The 19,109-nt window shown below is 35.5% G+C and overlaps 1 protein-coding gene across 6 annotated transcripts in view; it reads right to left on the bottom strand.

Moving 5' to 3' along the window:
• The window catches only part of KAT2A (lysine acetyltransferase 2A), a 45,709-nt gene extending 27,494 nt beyond the window's left edge, over positions 1-18,215 (bottom strand). For 3 of the 6 annotated variants that reach the window (XR_009155014.1, XR_009155013.1, XM_058182098.1), the window contains exons 1-2: positions 17,703-18,213; positions 1,691-1,814 (exon numbers count right to left, since the gene is read on the bottom strand). Coding sequence is in view for 3 of the 6 variants with exons in the window: in XM_058182098.1 (XP_058038081.1) it covers positions 1,691-1,814; positions 17,703-17,996 (418 nt within the window). In the remaining 3 variants the exon portion in view is untranslated. Of the gene's footprint in view, positions 1-1,690; positions 1,815-17,702 lie in introns of all 6 variants that reach the window. The other 3 variants (XM_058182099.1, XM_058182097.1, XR_009155015.1) reach the window with 2 other exon arrangements.
• Positions 18,216-19,109: the final 894 nt, after the last annotated feature.

Below are 19,109 nucleotides of genomic sequence, written 5' to 3' on the forward strand. Positions count from 1 at the left end.
TGAATTGTGCTCGTCTGTCAGAACACAGGCTTTTAAATACCATTAGTCTGAATAGCAATCGCAATAGCTCTCAGACTTATATACTGCTTCATAGTGCTTTTACAGCCCTCTATAAGCGGTTTACAGTTAGCATATTGCCCCCAACAATCTGGGTCCTCATTTTACCCATCTAAGAAGGATGGAAGGCTGAGTCAACATTGAGCTGGTGAGATTTGAACTGCCGAACCACAGCTAGCAGTCTGCTGAAGTAGCCTGCAGTGCTGCACTCTAACCACTGCGCCCCCTCGGCTGCCTGAATGTTGTTTGTTTGGATATTTATTTATTTATTATTTATTTATTAATTCAATTTGTATACCGCCCTTCTCTCGAAGAGCTCAGGGCGGTTCACAGCCAAATAAAACACACATCATAAAAGTTAAAAACATTATATTTCTGAGTCATGATCTGATTTTGGGCTGTTTGATTGGCTGGCTGTTTATTTATTTATTTATTATTTAAATTTCTATACCGCCCTTCTCCCGAAGGACTCAGGGCGGTTTACAGCCAAAATAAAACAATCAATATAAAAGTTAAAACCAGTTTAAAAACAAAAATTCAAGATTGGCTGGACCATTTAAAATAAATAAAAACCAATAAAAACCCCATTTAAAACCATTAGGCCAGTCCTGCGCGATGAAACAGAAATGTTTTCAGCTCGCGTCAAAAGGTCCGGAGATCAGGGAGTTGGCGAATACCCGGTGGTAGCTCATTCCAGAGGGTTGGTGCCCCCACAGAGAAGGCCCTCCCCCTGGGGGTCGCCAGCCGACATTGTCTGGCCGACGGCACCCTGAGGAGACCCTCCCTATGGGAGCGCACTGGTAGATGGGAGGCCGCCGGTAGCAGCAGGTGGTCCCGTAAATAACCCGGTCCTATGCCACTGTTGTTTCTGGACTGTAGTTAAGAACCATCTATGTGATGCAGATTAGAATTAGAGTTGTTATTTGGGTGCTTCTGAGTCATAGTCTGATTTCGGCTTGTTTGATAGTTTGAGTGGCTGGCTGTTGTTACTGAGATGTGGTCCGATTTCTTGTGAACTAATGAGTTATAATTTTGTTGCTGCATAGTGGGGTGTCTGTTCATTTTAAATGCTACCTTCGGGATCATGGTTGATGCAGTTCTTTCAAAAGTATTTAAAGATTTGTGTTCTGACAGACAAGCACAATTCAAAACACACTAATGATGCCTCCTCGAATGATGATGAAATATTTGCAACCAAATTGCCAAGCTCGGAGCTCAAACCAACAGTCTAACTACCAACCCGAGCTACTAATATTCAAACACATTCAAAGATGTTTTTGGAAGTCCCCATCAGGCCCAAACCTAAATGAAATATATGGGAATAGCCAATATCAAATTAAGATTTTACAGTTTGGAAAAAAAAATCCTACTCTTTTCACTTCCCTGCTGTTGGCTCTATGTTATGGTTCTAGCAGATAAGCTTTCATCCGGCTAGTAGTGTTTTACAGCAATGCTTTTCAACCTACTGTAAGCTTTCAGATGCTTGGGTTTCAAATCCTAGATTTCCCTAGTCAGTATGCTGCACATCTGTGCTAATGGTAGTAGATCCAATTTTGAAATCTCTCCTCCTGTCAACCATATATTTCAGTCTCAGTGAGAGAAGATTGTGGTGGTGAAGTGACTCTAGAGTTACCTAGTGTATGTCCACAACTACGGCATGGTTCACTAAGATTGGTGACTGTTTGTTGCAAATCCATACGGGGAGCTGTGGGAGGATTTGGGTTCTTCCAACCATTGCACTTGCAAGAGTCATTAGCCTGCAGATGGGAGAAAAACAGAGGCAGAACTTAAGCCATTGAACACATAAAGTAAAGACAAAGGTTAACATTTTCATTGACCAAGCCACCCTTGGCTTTTGGAGGTGCATTCTAAAAATTAAGGAGATCTGTGATAAAAAAGTGAGTGTGTTTTTGTTTTGTTTTTTAGATTTGATCTGGCATTTTTCTTTTTTAAAAATAATACTTATTGAATTTCCAACATATAAAACATAGAATACAAAAAACACAACAACAACAAAAAAACAAAGAAAGAGGAAAAAAACATAGCAAAAGTTTAACACTAATGACAGCTTTTCCATATCGGTATCTCTATCATAACAAACATATTTACAAAAATTTTAATTCTATATATCTTTATCTTAAATTACATCCTTATTTGAATTATAGTAACATCTATTCATAATTCAATTTTGTATTCTATTATTTCTTCAACAATTTTATCTTCTATGTATTATATTTAACAGATTATTCCTTAGGTTTTGCGTTTTCTCTCAAGCCAGGAATACCATCTGTTCCAAATTTGAAAATACTCGGTTTCTTTCCTCTCCTTCATTTCAATAGACAGTCTATCCATTTCTGCACAGTCATATTTTTTTAAATTATAATTTGGTCTGGAGCAGTATCTGATTTTTCCAATTCTGTGTTAGGACAATTCTACATGCGGTTAATATATGTAGCGTTATATATTGTATTTTTTTCCTCTATTTTCCCTTCAAAAATGCCCAAAAGGAAAAGTTCCAGCTTTATCTCTATCCTTTGTTCAGTTATCCCTTCCAACCACTTTCTTATCGTACACCAGTATTTTCTGATCTTAGGGCAGGTCCACCACATGTGGTAGAACGTTCCTTGTTTATGTCCAAATTTCCAACCTTCTGGAGACCTGTTCAAGAACATCTTGGCCAATCTCGCTGGTGGCAGATGCCATCGATAAAACGTTTTGTAAAGGTTCTCCTTATAAGCAGTTGACATCGTTAGTTTTAGTTTCTCTCCCATAATTTATCCCATTGATCTAATTGAATATTGTGTCCAAAATTTCTCACCCAACTAATCATTGTCTCTTTCAGTTTCTTCTTCCATTTTAAATTTTAACAAAAAATTGTAGGTGTTTGTAATCATTTTTTCCTATTCCTAATAGTATCTTACCATGTTCCAGTTGTTCTGTATAAATACCGTGTTGTTCTGTATAAATACCGTGTTGTTCCTGGTCTTTTTTGTATTTTGTTCTAATGTCCAATCAATTTTTATCCCCAGTTTCTCAAATTCTGTTCTGATTTTAAATTTACAAGTTCATCTAATAGTTCTGAATACCTTACTTTTATTTATGTCCAATACATTGGGGTAAATTATGGCCTCCATTGTTGATATCCAAACTGGAACTTTCATATAATAATTTTTCCTTATATTATCCCAAATATTTATCAAAGCATTTTGCACTAGATGTCTCTGGAAGTATGTATGGGTTTTATTTTTTCCTTCCCATAGGAACGCATACCCTCCCAACTGAAGGTCGTGGCCTTCCAATGTTAATAGTTATTTCTTAATTGAATCCAATCCTTAAACCACGTTAATGCTGCCCCTTGATAATATAATTCCCAGTCAGGTAGGCTGAAGCCTCCTTTGGTTCTGGAGTTCTGAAGAAGTTTGTGTTTTATTTGGGCTTTTCCCCCCAACCAAATAAATTTACTTATTATTCTGTTTAATTGATCAAAAAATGTTTTCCCTAATCTTATTATTATTGTTTGGAATAGATATAACAATTTAGGTAGTACGTTCATTTTTATTATGGCAATTCTAATAATTAAAGATATTTGCAATTTTGCCCAAATGTCCAAGTCTTTTTGTATTTGTCGTATACCAATTTATCATAATTATCCTCTTTTAATGTAGAACATTTGCCGTTAACCAAATTCTCAAATATTTTAGCTTTTTGACAATTTGAATCCCCAATTTCTCTTCCAATTCCTCATCTTGCTTTTTGGTATAATTCTTAGTTAATATTTTAGCTTTTTCCTTGTTTATTTTAAACCCAGCCACTTTACCAAATTCTTCAACTTCATGTATCAAGGTGGTTCCCGATTCCAAAGGTTCTTCTACAATAACAACCAGATCATCCACGACAGCTTGGACTTTATATTCCTCCTGTTTACATTTCAATCCTTTTATCGTTTGGTTTTGTCTAATTTATATTTATAATATTTCCAGTGATAATATAAATAAGAGGGGTGACAGGAGACATCCCTTTCTTATCCCCTTAGTTATACTAATCTTCTCCGTTGTTTCCCCATTTATTATTTCAGCCGATTGCTTCGAATAAATTGTGGTAATCATGTTGATAAATTTCTCCCCAAAGTTCATAATTTTCAATCCTTTTATCGTTTGGTTTTGTCTAATTTATATTTATAATATTTCCAGTGATAATATAAATAAGAGGGGTGACAGGAGACATCCCTTTCTTATCCCCTTAGTTATACTAATCTTCTCCGTTGTTTCCCCATTTATTATTTCAGCCGATTGCTTCGAATAAATTGTGGTAATCATGTTGATAAATTTCTCCCCAAAGTTCATAATTTTCAATTGATTAATAAGAAAGTTACAATTTAAATTATCAAACACTTTTTGAGCATCTACAAACATTAATGCCAAACATTATCCGAGTGGGCCTTATAGTATTATAATGAATTAATAATCATCCTTGTATTGTTACTTATATGCCTGTTTGGCAAAAATCCATTTTGGTCCGAATCAATAATTTCATATTTTTTTGGCTCTTTCAGCGATTATTGTTACGAATATTTTGTAGTCCACATTGAGTAGCGAGATTGGCCTATAGTTCTTGATTTGCTGTGTATTTGTAGGATAAGTGTATGTGTATTTTGGGATAAGTGATATCAGCTTATCCTCCATCTATATCTTTGGTAATTTGGATTGCCCTAGAGCTTCACTGTATATATTCAACAATAACATTTCCAATTGTCCATATCTCTTTATAAAACTCAGAGGGGATACCATCAGGTCCTGGAGTTTTTGTTGTTTTTTTGCTTTTGAATAAATTGTGGTAATCATGTTGATAAATTTCTCCCCAAAATTCATAATTTCCAATTGATTAATAAGAAAGTTCCAGTTTAAATTATCAAATGCTTTTTGAGCATCTACAAACATTAATGCCAGCTGCTTATCCGGGTGGGCCTCATAGTATTCTGATGAATTCATAATTATCTGTGTATTGTTCCTTATATGTCTATTTGGTAAACATCCATTTTGGTCCGAATCAATAATTTAATTTAATATTTTTTTGACTCTTTCAGCCATTATCATTACGAATATTTTGTATTCCACATGGAATAGCAAGATTGGCCTATAGTTCTTGATTTGCTGTGTATTTGTAGGATCTTTTGGGATAAGTGATATCAGTGCCTCTATCCATGTCTTTGGTAATTTGGATTGCCCTAAAGCCTCATTATATATGGCTTTAGGGAAATCCTTTAGTATGTTCAACAATAACATTTCCAATGGTCCCTGTATCTCTTTGTAGAACTCAGAAAGGATACCATCAAGTTCTGAAGTTTTGTTATTTTTTTGCTTTGAATAAATTGTGGTAATCATGTTGATAAATTTTCTCCCCAAAATTCATAATTTCCAATTGATTAATAAGAAAGTTCCAGTTTAAATTATCAAACACTTTTGAGCATCTACAAACATTAATGCCAAACATTATCCAGTGGGCCTTATAGTATTATAATGAATTAATAATCATCCTTGTATTGTTACTTATATGCCTGTTTGGCAAAAATCCATTTTGGTCCGAATCAATAATTTCATATTTTTTTGGCTCTTTCAGCGATTATTGTTACGAATATTTTGTAGTCCACATTGAGTAGCGAGATTGGCCTATAGTTCTTGATTTGCTGTGTATTTGTAGGATCTTTTGGGATAAGTGATATCAGTGCCTCCATCTATATCTTTGGTAATTTGGATTGCCCTAGAGCTTCACTGTATATATTCAACAATAACATTTCCAATTGTCCATATCTCTTTATAAAACTCAGAGGGGATACCATCAGGTCCTGGAGTTTTTGTTGTTTTTTTGCTTTTGAATAGCCGCCTTCTTCTTCATCATCATGATTTTGTTTAACATTTCTTTCATTTCATCTGCTATTAGGTAGATTTCTATCCTTTAAATATTTCTTATTATCTTCCTTCTTTATTTCCTCCTGCCTATAAAGTGTTCCAAAATAATTTTGGGCTATTCTCTTTTTTTATCTATACAATGATGGATATTCCCTTCTTCATCCTGTAACAGTGTTATTAACCATTTTTTTTTGGTCCTTTCTCAATTTATAGGCCAGACATCTCCCCGGCTTATTGGCATGTTTGAAATATACCTGTTTCATTACTCTAAACTTTTGACCCAGCAAATTTATTTTATGTTTAATCAGATTATATTTTTACTTAGTTCCAAATCTATCCAAATCATATCTATCCTGGACCATGAATCATTTTTTTAAAAGTTTTTTTTTATTTTTTACATACAAACAACAACATACAATATATCTTTCCTGAACAAAATACTGGCCAAGTACATGTTCACATGCAGTTAGGTCTTTCCTGACACTTCTTACATGCTTTCATCAATAAATTTTCTCTCATTTTTATTTCCCTATTTGCATTTCTCTTAAATATCTAGTCTTAACCTTCACCCCCAATTTTAATCATTTATCAAATTATCCCTCTTTCCCCCCCTTTTTTCTACTCCCATTTATGTTAAACCCTTATATTCCCATTTACTAATTATATTTTCTATCTTCTGCTTAACATCAACATCGAATTTTTACATTTCAATGACAATTTATAAATTGTTAACCATAATCCAAAAAAAAAAAAATGAAAAGCAAGAAAAAACTCATTTTTCTTCATATTAACTTCTACGTTATCATTAATACATCCATGATAATCTTCCAACATTTTTTCTCCTTTTGAAGAATCTCAATATTCATATACTCCAAATCTCATTAATATTTCAACCAATAATTTATTTAAATTCTTTTTTATTTTCTCCTTTTTTCTCTTTCTCTTTTTTCCTCTTAAAATTCTTTACTCTCTTTGGTTGTCCTGTATTTCTATCCACACTCCTTTTCTTCCCTTCCCCCATTTCTCTATTGGTCCCTATATGATCCTTTGACTTTATATTTTTCTCCTTCCCTTCTTTCTTTCTTTATCTCTTCCTCCCCTCATTTTTTTTATCCTTCTTGTTTTCAATATTTTTCCATTTACTCTCCTCATTCCCCTTTTTAGAAATTTTTTATTGCTGCCACTCCCAGTGTAATCTTCTAACTTCTTTGTGCTATTTCCCTTTTTATTTTCCTCTTCTTTATAAATCCCTTCACCTATCCCCTTATTTAAAATTTCACAGTCATTTAATAATTCATCATCAATATTTTTTCCTTTGTCTTCTAACGCCCTCTCTTGCTTCATGGTTTCTTTGGTTGCCATAAGTTCCAGTGCAGTTCTTAATTCTTCTGGTTTCTGCTTTCCATAAGGTCTTGTAATTATTTATTTTATTTCTTGTTTTAAAGTCATATGCATCTTTTTCATCATTTCGATTATTCCCTGCGCTATTCTGTATTTTCGGGGTTGTATTTCTTGTTTTATTATCAAAATCAACAGCTTGCAGACAAAATCCTCCCTTTTGGTTCTCACCAGCCTTATCACTCCAGTAGAGGAGTTTTCCACAACCCATGTTAGTCAATGTAGTTTTCTCTTCCACCTGAGGGTGTCTCTTTCCAATCTACAGTTCTAATCAACAATTAACGAAGGTATCCATTTTGTTTCTTTTACTTAGAGCCGCACTTCATTTTGCTTTAACTTTTTAATTGTTCCAATTAGTTCCATTTAAAATCTATGTCCCAGTTTGATTAGTTCCAACTCATAGAGGAAGAAGAAAATCAGAGAAATTTCACCACATTGTAATTTTAAATCCCCTGGGGTTTTTTTCTTTTTACATTCTAGCAACAGATTTTAAAAGTCTCCAATTTTTCCAACTTTATTTAAGATTTCCTTATTTTTTCTTTGCTTTTGAGGGGTCTCTACTTCAATTTTAAAAGCCAAATTTCTTTCGGGTCTTTGCGTAAATGCTTCCATTTCTTTTATTTTGCTGTGTTTACAATCCTTCTTAGTTTAGCCGCTATGCCACCGCCAATTTTTTTTTTTTTTTTTTTTTGCTAATGTCAAATTAAAGTATTTTCTTGTGAGCTGGTATTCACTCACCCGGCTTCAACATTCCATCTTGTCGCGATGCTTCCAGTCGAATCTTGAACCATGAATCATATGGGTTAGAATAAAAAGTATACTGTTTGTTTTGTGGATTTCGTTCCCTCCAGATATTCTTTAAGATACTCTTGCATCATGTCAAAAAAGTGATCAGTAGTGTCTTCCTCTTCTTTTCCCCCAATAAATAATCTTGTTTTGAGTCTATGACTGCATTAGAATCTCCCAATAAACAAACATTTTCACTTTCCAATTCTGCTATTTTGCTATGTAATTCATAATAAAATTCCCCGTTTGGTATTCAGTGTGTAGATAGCTGCCAATTAAATCTTTTTTTTTGGTCTTATTCTTATTTCAATTAATAAAATTCTACCTCCCTCATCAGCAAAAAATTGTCTTGGTTGAAACCAATCTTTAATATATACTACTACTCTCTTTTTTTGTGATGCAAGAGCTGAATAAAACTTTTCTAGTTTAGGGGCTTCTAATAGGTGTCCTTGTTGTCTTTTAATACGGACTTCTTGCAAACCTGCAATGTCTGTGTTATATTTTTGGAGTCTGGATAGAACTTGCCTCCTTTTGGCCTGAGAGTTTAGACCATTTATATTAATTGAAATTAATTTGATTTCTTCTTCCATTTTATCTTTTGTTGATGGCCCTAGTTCCTTTCGTTAGTCTCATTTCACTTTGTGTCTTCGACCTCGCCCCTGTTCCTTCCTGTTGTTCTCCTTCAATCCTCTCTTGTAATTCAATTTTCAACTCTTTTCCTTCTTCCTGACGCTTATCTTCTATCTTCTCCCCATTCTCCCTCTCCTCATCTGTTGCTATACATTGATCATAAATTTCCTGGGCCTTGTCTGGCGTCTCCCACCTAATTTTTTTGTTCTGCCAAGTCACTAGCAAGCCTTCTGGAATAAACCACCAGAACATTATTTTATATTTAACAAGTTGGGAAGAGAGGAAGTGGTGGTTTCACTTTTGCTCCCTTACTCTCCTAGGTATTTATTTGAAAGTCAGTATCTCTTTCCTTTTATACGTCAGCGATGTGTCCCGTGTTCTCCTATAAATTTCATCTCTAGTTGTTTTGTTTTTTGTGAATCATACATGTATCTCACGTGGCAACTTATGTCACCATGCATAGTTCATATGCACTCTGTACAGTTCATCAATACCATTTTGCAAGTCAATCCTATTCATCCTCAAATTATCAGCCAACAATTCTATCATAAGATTCAGGAGGTCTTCTTTATTTTCTAATATATTTTGGAATCTTAGGTAGAACACAGATTTGTCCATTTCAAGATACGTTATTGCCACTTCGAGCTCTTGGTTTGTTGCCATCAATTTCTTTACTGTCTCATCTAGTTATTTTTTCTGTCTGTTCTGTTATTACTTGTTTTTGTTCTTTGCTCCTTCTTGGCAATTGTCTCTTATATTTCTCCCATTCTATCATCTAATTTCCGTATGTCCCCTTTTACTTCACCCATATCGTTCTTTAGTTCTTCATGGTTCTTTCCAATTGATTCTTGAATTTTCAAAATCACCTCCTGAATCATATTTAGTGTTGTCTGCATACTTCGTAAATTCATTGCAGATCCTGCCTTCTCGCATCCAACGTATCTCCTATCAATTTCTGTCCTGCTGGAGAGGCAGTCATTCGCGTGATTTTCTTTGCAGTTTTTGTAATTGTCACTGTACTTGTCATATCCAATTTCCCAAAGAGTGTCTTCCACAAAACCATAAAATATCTAATTCCTTTCCTCTCCAAAAACTATATTTCCATTAGTAATTATTAAATATTTCTTACTTTTATAACCTTACTCACCTAATTTACCATCAATTAAATTTTACAATTAATTAAGATAATCAAATAATTAGATAATGTAGTTAATTCTACCGTTCTACTCAACAATACCATTAACAATTTCACTCTAAATTTATTTAACAATATCTAAATAAACTAAAATATAATACCTCAAAGAAATGAAAAAAGATCAAAATATAAATTATTTAACACTATTTAAAACTAACTTTTATCAATCAAATTCAGTACAGTCTTTTCTCTTTATCTGTAAATTTAATATATTTAATTAATTAATTATTAATTAATTTATCTATTTATACTATATTGATACTACCAAGGATCAGATAATAAAAAATCTATGTATACACTATGTTATTTACTATTAAATAATCAATATAGACAATATACACATCTGGCCACTAATCTTCCCCCTCAAAAGTCTTCCTCTAATTTTAAGCAAGTCTGTCACTCTCCTACTTCATTACAGTCCACACCACTTCCATTCACTACTTTCTAAGTCCGAGGTCCAAGATGTCTGCTTCTGCTAATATGCACCGTTACTGTCATTGTCACTTCACTTCACACTCCAAATCTTGTCATTTCAGTTTTTGTGACCGCAACCTCCAGTCATTCACTCCCAATCACCACAAGTTCAATCACGATCTTTATCACAATTTCCAAAGTTCTTTCTTTTCCTTTCAACTCTTCTGATCACCCTCTTTCCTCTTTTCAACCTTCTTCTCAGTACTTTGCTCCAATGCCAAAGTGCTGCTTTTCCCCTCTTTGGAGACTCACTTATCAATCAGTTTGTAGATTCCGATAGATTAGTGAAGCAGCCCAGGAACTCACTCTGTCCCGTATCTAGCCACTGAAACTTCTTGCTGCTTTTCACTCCTTGCTTCTTTCACCATTCAAATAGGACGTCACTTCTCCGGATCCGACCATTACAGCCAGTCTCTTTCTTGCCGAAATTCAAGGGGTTCCTCCTTCCATAATGGGAGATCGCATTTCTCCCCGTTACCCCAAGCGGTGTCCCCTCTACAGAGTCAACCTCTCCAGGGTCAGACATCATCTCTAGCAGCTTCCAGAAATGAAAATTCGATCTGAGAAAACAGGGCTCCATTTTCCTGAACCGCAGCATCGTGACGTCACTGAGTGCATTTTAATCCAATGAAATTTTACCTTTATAAGAGTCAGTGACCAACAAAAATTAATATTAGCATTACTGTCATTCTCATTTGGCAACCACAACTGGAACCAACAACTTGATCATTAAGCAAAGCAGTTACTAAGAGAAACTATGTTTATGATCTTATTTCAACTTTCCTTTGCTTTACAGACAAGCAAAGATCATAAGTGCGACTTTAGATGTAAATTTATATTCTCATTACTGTCTTCACAGTGAATGATGACTAAATGAGATAATCACTAATCAATGACTTCCTCTGCGAACTATCTAGTTTCCTAACTATGCAAAATAACAAAATTAGAATGATTAACAAAAAGCTATAAAATTAGTATTTTAGTAAAATGTGTATGTGTGTTTTATAATTAAAATTTCTATTGAGACTATAAAACTGTAATATAGTACAGCACTGTTTTGAATCTATGGCACAAATATTGAATATAGCCCTAGTTCTGAGGCACATCAGAAAATTATTAATTTTATATAGAATATGTAATACAAGGAAGGTTTGAGAGGAAATTTTGCAATTTTAAAAATATCTGCATTGTATCAAATTATATAGAATATACATAGAATAGAATAGAATAGAATAGAATAGAATAGAATAGAATAGAATAGAATAGAATAGAATAGAATAGAATAGAATAGAATAGAACAGAACAGAACAGAACAGAACAGAGTTGGAAGGGACTGTGGAGTCTTCTAGTCCAGCCCCCTGTTCTGGCAGGAAAGCCTATACCAGGGGTGTCCAAACTTGGTCCCTTTAAGACTTGTGGACTTCAACTCCCAGAGTTCCTCAGCCAGCTTTGCTGGCTGACGGACTCTGGGAGTTGAAGTCCACAAGTCTTAAAGGGACCAAGTTTGGACACCCCTGGCCTATACCATTTCAGACAAATGATTGTCCAATCTCTTTTTAAAAAACCTCCAGTGTTAGAGCAGTCTCAATTTATGGAGGCAAGTTTTTCCACTGATTAATAATTCTATCAGGAAATTTCTCCTTAGTTGCTAAATTGCTTCTTCTTAGTTCTAGGTTGCTTCTCTCCTTGATTAGTTTCCATCTATTGTTTATTGTCCTGCCCTCTGGTGCTTTGGATAATAGATTGATCCCCTCTTCTTTGTGGCAACCCCTGAGATATTAGAACACAGTTATCATGTCTCCCCTAGTCTTTCTTTTCATTAAGCTAGACATACCCAATTCCAGCAACTATTCTTTATGTTAGCCTCCAGTCCCCTAATCATCTTTGTTGCTCTTCTCTGCAGAGCCTCAAATCTCAAATCTTTCTAGAGTCTCAAATCTTTTTTACATCATGGCAACCAAAACTTGATGCAGTATTCTATATGCGGTCTTACCAAGGCATTATATAATACAATAAAATATTTTTAAAAATAATGTAACAAAAATCTTGAGGCCCAATAGTAACAAGCCCATGGTATGTCTTTGTGCAATGGCATACTACTTAAGAACCACTATAGTAGAGTATAAAACATGTATGGTAGAAAACATCAATATATAAAAAGCTATAGACTATTAGAATTAGTAACACAAAACTATAAAATTCCTGTACAGGTATTCCTCAACTTATGACCACTATTAAGCCCAAAATTTGTTGTTAAGTGAGACATTTTGCCCCATTTTATGACCTTTCAGTTGTCAAGTGAACCACTACAGTTGATAAGTTGGTAACACGGTTGTTAAGTGAATTTGGCTTCCCTATTGATTTTGCTTGTCAAAGGTTGCAAAAAATGATCACATGATCTTGGGACACAGCAATGGTCATATGACTCAACTGTCAAGCATTTGAATATAAATCACATGACCATGGGGATGCTGCAAAGGTTGTAAGTGTGTAAAATGGTCATAAGTCACTTTTTTCAGTGCTGTTGTAATGTCAAACGGTCACTAAATGAACTGTTGTAATGAACTGTTACAAGGAAGATTCTGGAAAAGATAATCAAGCAACGAATCACCGAACACCTAGAAGCAAACAAAGTAATAACCAAAAGCCAACATGGGTTTGTCAAAAACAGATCATGCCAGACTAATCTTATTGCATTCTTTGACAAGTGACAAATTAGTAGACCAGAGGAATGCTGTCGATATAATTTACTTGGACTTCAGTAAAGTATTTGATAAAGTAGGCCACAACCTACTACTAGATAAAGTAGGAAAATGTGGGTTAGACAGCACTACCACCAGATGGATTCGTAACTGGCTGACCAACCACACTCAACCTGTAGTCCTCAATGGAACTTCATCCACATGGAGGGAAGTATGCAGTGGAGTACCCCAAGGCTCTGTTTTAGGCCCAGTACTCTTCAACATCTTCATCAATGACTTGGACAAGGGGATAGATGGGAAACTCATCAAATTTGCAGATGACACCAAGCTGGCAGGAATAGCCAACACTCCAGAAGATAGTTACAGAAGGATCTTGACAGACTTGAATATTGGGCGCTATCTAACAAAATGAAATTCAACAATGAAAAAAGTAAGGTTCTACATTTAGGCAAAAAACAAAAACAAAATGCACAGGTACCGTATATGTGGTACCTTGCTCAATAGTAGTACCTGTGAGAGGGATCTTAGAGTCCTAGTGGACAACCAGCTGCTAAAAAAGCAAACACAGTTCTGGGCTGCATAAACAGAGGGATAGAATCAAGATCACGTGAAGTGTTAATACCACTTTATAATGCCTTGGTAAGGCCACACTTGGAATACTGCATTCAGTTTTGGTCGCCACGATGTAAAAAAGATGCTGAGACTCTAGAAAGAGTGCAGAGAAGAGCAACAAAGATGATTAGGGGACTGGAGGCTAAAACATATGAAGAACGGTTGCAGGAACTGGGTATGTCTAGTTTAATGAAAAGAAGGACCAGGGGAGACATGATAGCAGTGTTCCAATATCTCAGGGGTTGCCACAAATAAAAGGAAGTAAAACTATTCTCCAAAGCACCTGAGGGTAGAACAAGAAGCATTGGGTGGAAACTAATCAAGGAAAGAAGCAATTTAGAACTAAGGAGAAATTTCCTGACAGTTAGAACAATTAATAAGTGGAACAACTTGCCTGCAGAAGTTGTGAATGCTCCAACACTGGAAATTTTTAAGAAAATGTTGGATAACCATCTGTCTGAGATGGTGTTGAGTTTCCTGCCTGGGCAGGGGGTTGGACTAGAAGGCCTCCAAGGTCCCTTCCAACTCTGTTGTTGTTGTTATCATTATTATTATTATTATTGACTACTTGTAACACTAACAACTGAAATAACTAATGATTCACTCCTCATTCATGATGCCCCTGATTGGCTGGAGATATACTGTCATGGATAATGCTAGGTTTACCAGGCCATGCAAATCAAACATGGCTAGAGTGCAGTGATAAACTAATCTCAATCCATTGAGTCATCCTGAACCATTTGCCAAGCATCTGAATTTTGATCACACAATCATGGTTATAGTAATACGATCATAAGTGTGAAAAATGATAGCAAGTCACTTTTTTCAGTGCCATTGTAATTTTGAACAGTCACTAAATGAACCAAAGACTACCTATTTTACTAAAATATGTGTGAACTTTTAAACTAATATTAGACCGTAAACCTTAAAATATTGATACTACAGGATTAAATGGTGTGGTATAAATATATACAACAAAGACTGTTCTTTCTGCGCCAACTCAGAAAGCTCAAACTGCCCAAGGAGCTGCTGATTCAGTTCTACAGAGGAATTATTGAGTCTATCATTTGCACCTCTATAACTGTCTGGTTCGGTTCTGCAACCCAACAAGAAAAACACAGACTTCAGAGGATAATTAAAACTGCAGAAAAAATAATTGCTACCAACCTGCCTTCCATTGAGGACCTGTATACTGCACGTATCAAGAAGAGGGCCGTGAAAATATTTACAGACCTCTCGCATCCTGGACATAAACTGTTTCAACTCCTACCCTCAAAACGACGCTATAGAGCACTGCACACCAGAACAACTAGACACAAGAACAGTTTTTCCCCGAAGGCCATCACTCTGCTAAACAAATAATTCCATCAACACTGTCTAACTATTTACTGAATCTGCACTACTATTAATCGTCTCATAGTTCCCATCACCAATCTCTTTCCACTTATGATTGTATGACTATAACTTGTTGCTGGCAATCCTTATGATTTATATTGATATATTGACCATCAATTGTGTTGTAAATGTTGTACCTTGATGAACGTATCTTTTCTTTTATGTACACTGAGAGCATATGCACCAAGACAAATTCCTTGTGTGTCCAATCATACTTGGCCAATAAAAATTCTATTCTATTCTATTCTATTCTATTCTATTCTATTCTATTCTATATACAAAAGAAGTAGCATTAAATTTAAAAGGTATGGTAACTAAAGTGATCAACACTGATAGGAGTACGGGTAGTCCTGTAGTTACAGCCATTCATTTAGTGACCATTCAAAGTTACAACAGCACTGAAGAAAGTAACTTATGACCCCTTTTTCACATTTTTGATGGTTGCATACCTCCATGATCAAAATTCAGTTGCTTGCTAACTGGCCTATATTTATGACAGTTGCGATGTCCTGAGGGTATTTGATCACTTTTTGCAATCGTCTGACAGGCAAAGTCAATGGGGAAGCCAGATTCAGTTAACTATGTTACTAACTAAACAACTGCATTGATTCACTTAACAACTGTGGCAAGAAAGGTCATAAAATGGAAAAAAACACACTTAACAACTGTCTTGCTTAGCAACCAAGTTTTTGGCTCAATTGGGGTTGAAATTCAAGGACTATCTGTATATAGCCTTTATCTGACTTCCTGGAAGTGAATTATGAGTGCTTAGTTTTTTGAACTATACAAAACATGGCAGCTTTATATATTATGGAGGAAATATAATTTAAGGATACTAAGAAAACAAATATGAACCTGACAGCTTTGTAAGTACATTGAGATAAGAACATTTCAAATATCTCTATGAATAAGTTCGACAGAAGAACCTGTTTAATTTTACTGAGTTGCATAAACATTTATATTCCATGCTTGGGCTTAAAGTAATCTAATTAATATAGCTAAATAAAATATATTAAAATAGATAGGTTCCTTCCCTGTGTACAATTTCTCATTTCTGACACTTCTAAAAATTACATTCGTTGGTAATTCTGACTTTAGTCCCTATCAACTCCAGCTAACTAAGGCAATGATCTGCAATAGTTGTCTTCCAATAATATATGGAGGTCACAATTTTCCTCCCTTAGTGTATCTTTATGTGCTGCCTCATAAAGCTACTTTATAAAGTAAATCTGTGTTGAATGTTCATTACTCCAGCATTATTGCAGAAAATGTTTCTCAAATGTCTTTGAGTGTTTCTGTTTTTCATTTTATTAAAAAAAAAAAATAACGGCCTTTCGACACAAAACGACTATAGAGATACATAAAGTGTTTTCTGTCTCACTTCTGAAAAAACAGAAATTGATTTCTCTCATTTCCCACATGTACTCTTGCGCCTCATAATATTGTTACTGATAAAATGGGTGAATGTGATATTTCTTGAGGTGGAAAAATGCATGCAACTTCATATCCTGTTAACATCCTGTTTGACTCTGCTAATGGTTATTACTGAATGCATTCAGACACCTTCTCTGTGTATTGTTATATGTGCTCTAAGGATGCAGAATGGTACAGTGCAAGTCAGGAAAAGATGCAGCTTCTTTAAGGGGATGCCGAGAAGTGTATATGTGCAGCCCCCTCCAAGGCACCACACTGTCATCATGGCACAGCAAGTATCTTCAAAGATACTTTCACTATAAATACTGCAAATTACTTTATAATATGTTGAATATTCAATAACCTGCAAATCAAGCCTTCTATACAAGCCACACTCTACTTTTGTTTCCTATTTTATCAGCTTTGTTAGTTTTCTTCTCATTAAGGGAAAAAGTCAAATCTAATTTTGATAGTGTTTTTTCCTAATCAAATAGAAGAGATTTTTTAAAAAATGCATTTTAAAGTGTATTTAATATATTTTGGGCAAATAAGGTAAATAATACGGTCTAAAACTAAGGATATCAGGTTGCAAAACCTGTGGCATTTAATATCTTGATAACTCTAAACCTTATGAAGAACAGAATTTCTCTCTTTTAGATAAATAAATGTATCTTCATTAGGTAGGTATGTTTCTCAGGAAGCATTTGATGGATGTGATTAAAATATGTACGTTGATTTAAATTTTAAATTGATGTGGACGTATAGCTAAGCAAGACTATATGCCTTTTTAATTCCTACTACTACTGGTCAAGGGATGGTCGTTAGAATGGGTGCAAAAGACCTGTCTAGATTTTGGAGAGCCACCTAGTGCCCATTAGAATAGCCGAACAGGCCAAAGAACCACCGATTTGTAGAGCAACTCCTTATATCCCAAAGCCGGCTACTGAGAAGGGCCCAGACTGGCGCGGGATAGTTCCATAAATAAAATCTTGAACCCATGAACTGGCAGGAATTTGCATGCGTTTATGTTTTTTAGGTTTACAGCATCTTGTCCGGAAGAAAATATCCAACGATGGCTGGTCCACACACCCGAACGAAGTCCCAAACTCTTTTGTCTCCTCCAGGCCCCCGTACCTTGCATGCTGAAAATACTCCCAGCTTTTCCAGCTTTTTTGCCCGCGGGAAGCTCCGCGCGTGCGCCTTGCGCTGGCTCGCGCGCTGCTGCTGACTTAATCCTGGACGGACCGGGTCACTGGTGCTTCCTCCAGCTCCGCTTCCCCCTACTACCGGCGGCGTTGTAACTGCAGAGGAGGTGGCGGAGGAAGGAGCGCTAGTCTGCGGGATCCGGGTAGTTTGCGAGACCTCTGTCTCCGCCATGATGCCCAAGACCCTGCAAGACGGCGTGGGCGCGTGGCTACCACTGAGCATGTTCAGAAGCTGAGAAGGGGCCTTTGTCTATGGTTGTTGAACACTATTACGCATGCTCCCTGGCATCAGTTGCATGCTGGGGAATGTATTTCTGTACATTAATGGGAAAAGGCAGCTGTCCAATGGGAAACATATTTTATTTTTTTAAAAGACAAATGCTGTTTTTCTAAACGTGAATATAGAACCGTGAATATAAAACCAACAAAGAATGAAAAATATGTAGAATAAATATTTCTGATTTCCTTTGTAATTTTCAGATTTTACATTGGTTGTAAATGAACATCTCATCCATTTGTAAAATGGAATGAATGCTGCCAAGGATAGACTTCTTTTGTAGGATATGAGTATTTAACAAAATTTATAGTTTAAATTTCAACTTATCAGTAATTTTCATGTGTATTTCAGCTTTCCTTTAATGTTTAGATCTACAGCTGAAAGATGCTTGAAAATGTATACCATCCAAGAATATTTAAGTCATGGGTCCTCAAACTGTTTAAACGGGGGGGGGGGGCAATTCAGGGTCCATCAGACTGTTGGAAGATTGGAATTATTACAAGAGCAAAAAATAGATTCAAGCTAAATGTCAACCGCTTCAAACTTGATTGCAGAAAATATGACTTCTGTAACAAGAGTTGTTAATGCTTGGAACTCATTACCTGACTCCATAGTCTCTACTCAAAATCCCAAAATCTTCAACCAAAAACTGTCTACTATTGACCTCACCCCATTCCTAAGAGGACTATAAGGGCCGTGCATAAAAGCACAATAGTGCCTACCGTTCCTGTCCTATTGTTCCCTTCATTATATCAAATTAATATAGTTGATGCTTATTTTTTTTACATATATATACCCCCCTAATTTAATTTTCAGCACTCTAGAAATTCCAAAGGAAAAAAATTATTTTCCATGGACAATCTGCAAGGACTATGTATTTCTCATATTTATAAAATAAAAATGTAGCATTTCTACAATAGTGGAGAATTTAAACAATGTAGATTAGCATTATTTGTACATTGTTGTTGTTGTTAGTTGCAAAGTCATGTCCGACCCATCGCGACCCCATGGACAACATTCCTCCAGGCCTTCCTGTCCTCTACCATCCTCTGGAGTCCA

Source organism: Ahaetulla prasina, chromosome 4, assembly GCF_028640845.1.
Source record: "Ahaetulla prasina isolate Xishuangbanna chromosome 4, ASM2864084v1, whole genome shotgun sequence".
Lineage (NCBI taxonomy): Eukaryota > Metazoa > Chordata > Lepidosauria > Squamata > Colubridae > Ahaetulla > Ahaetulla prasina.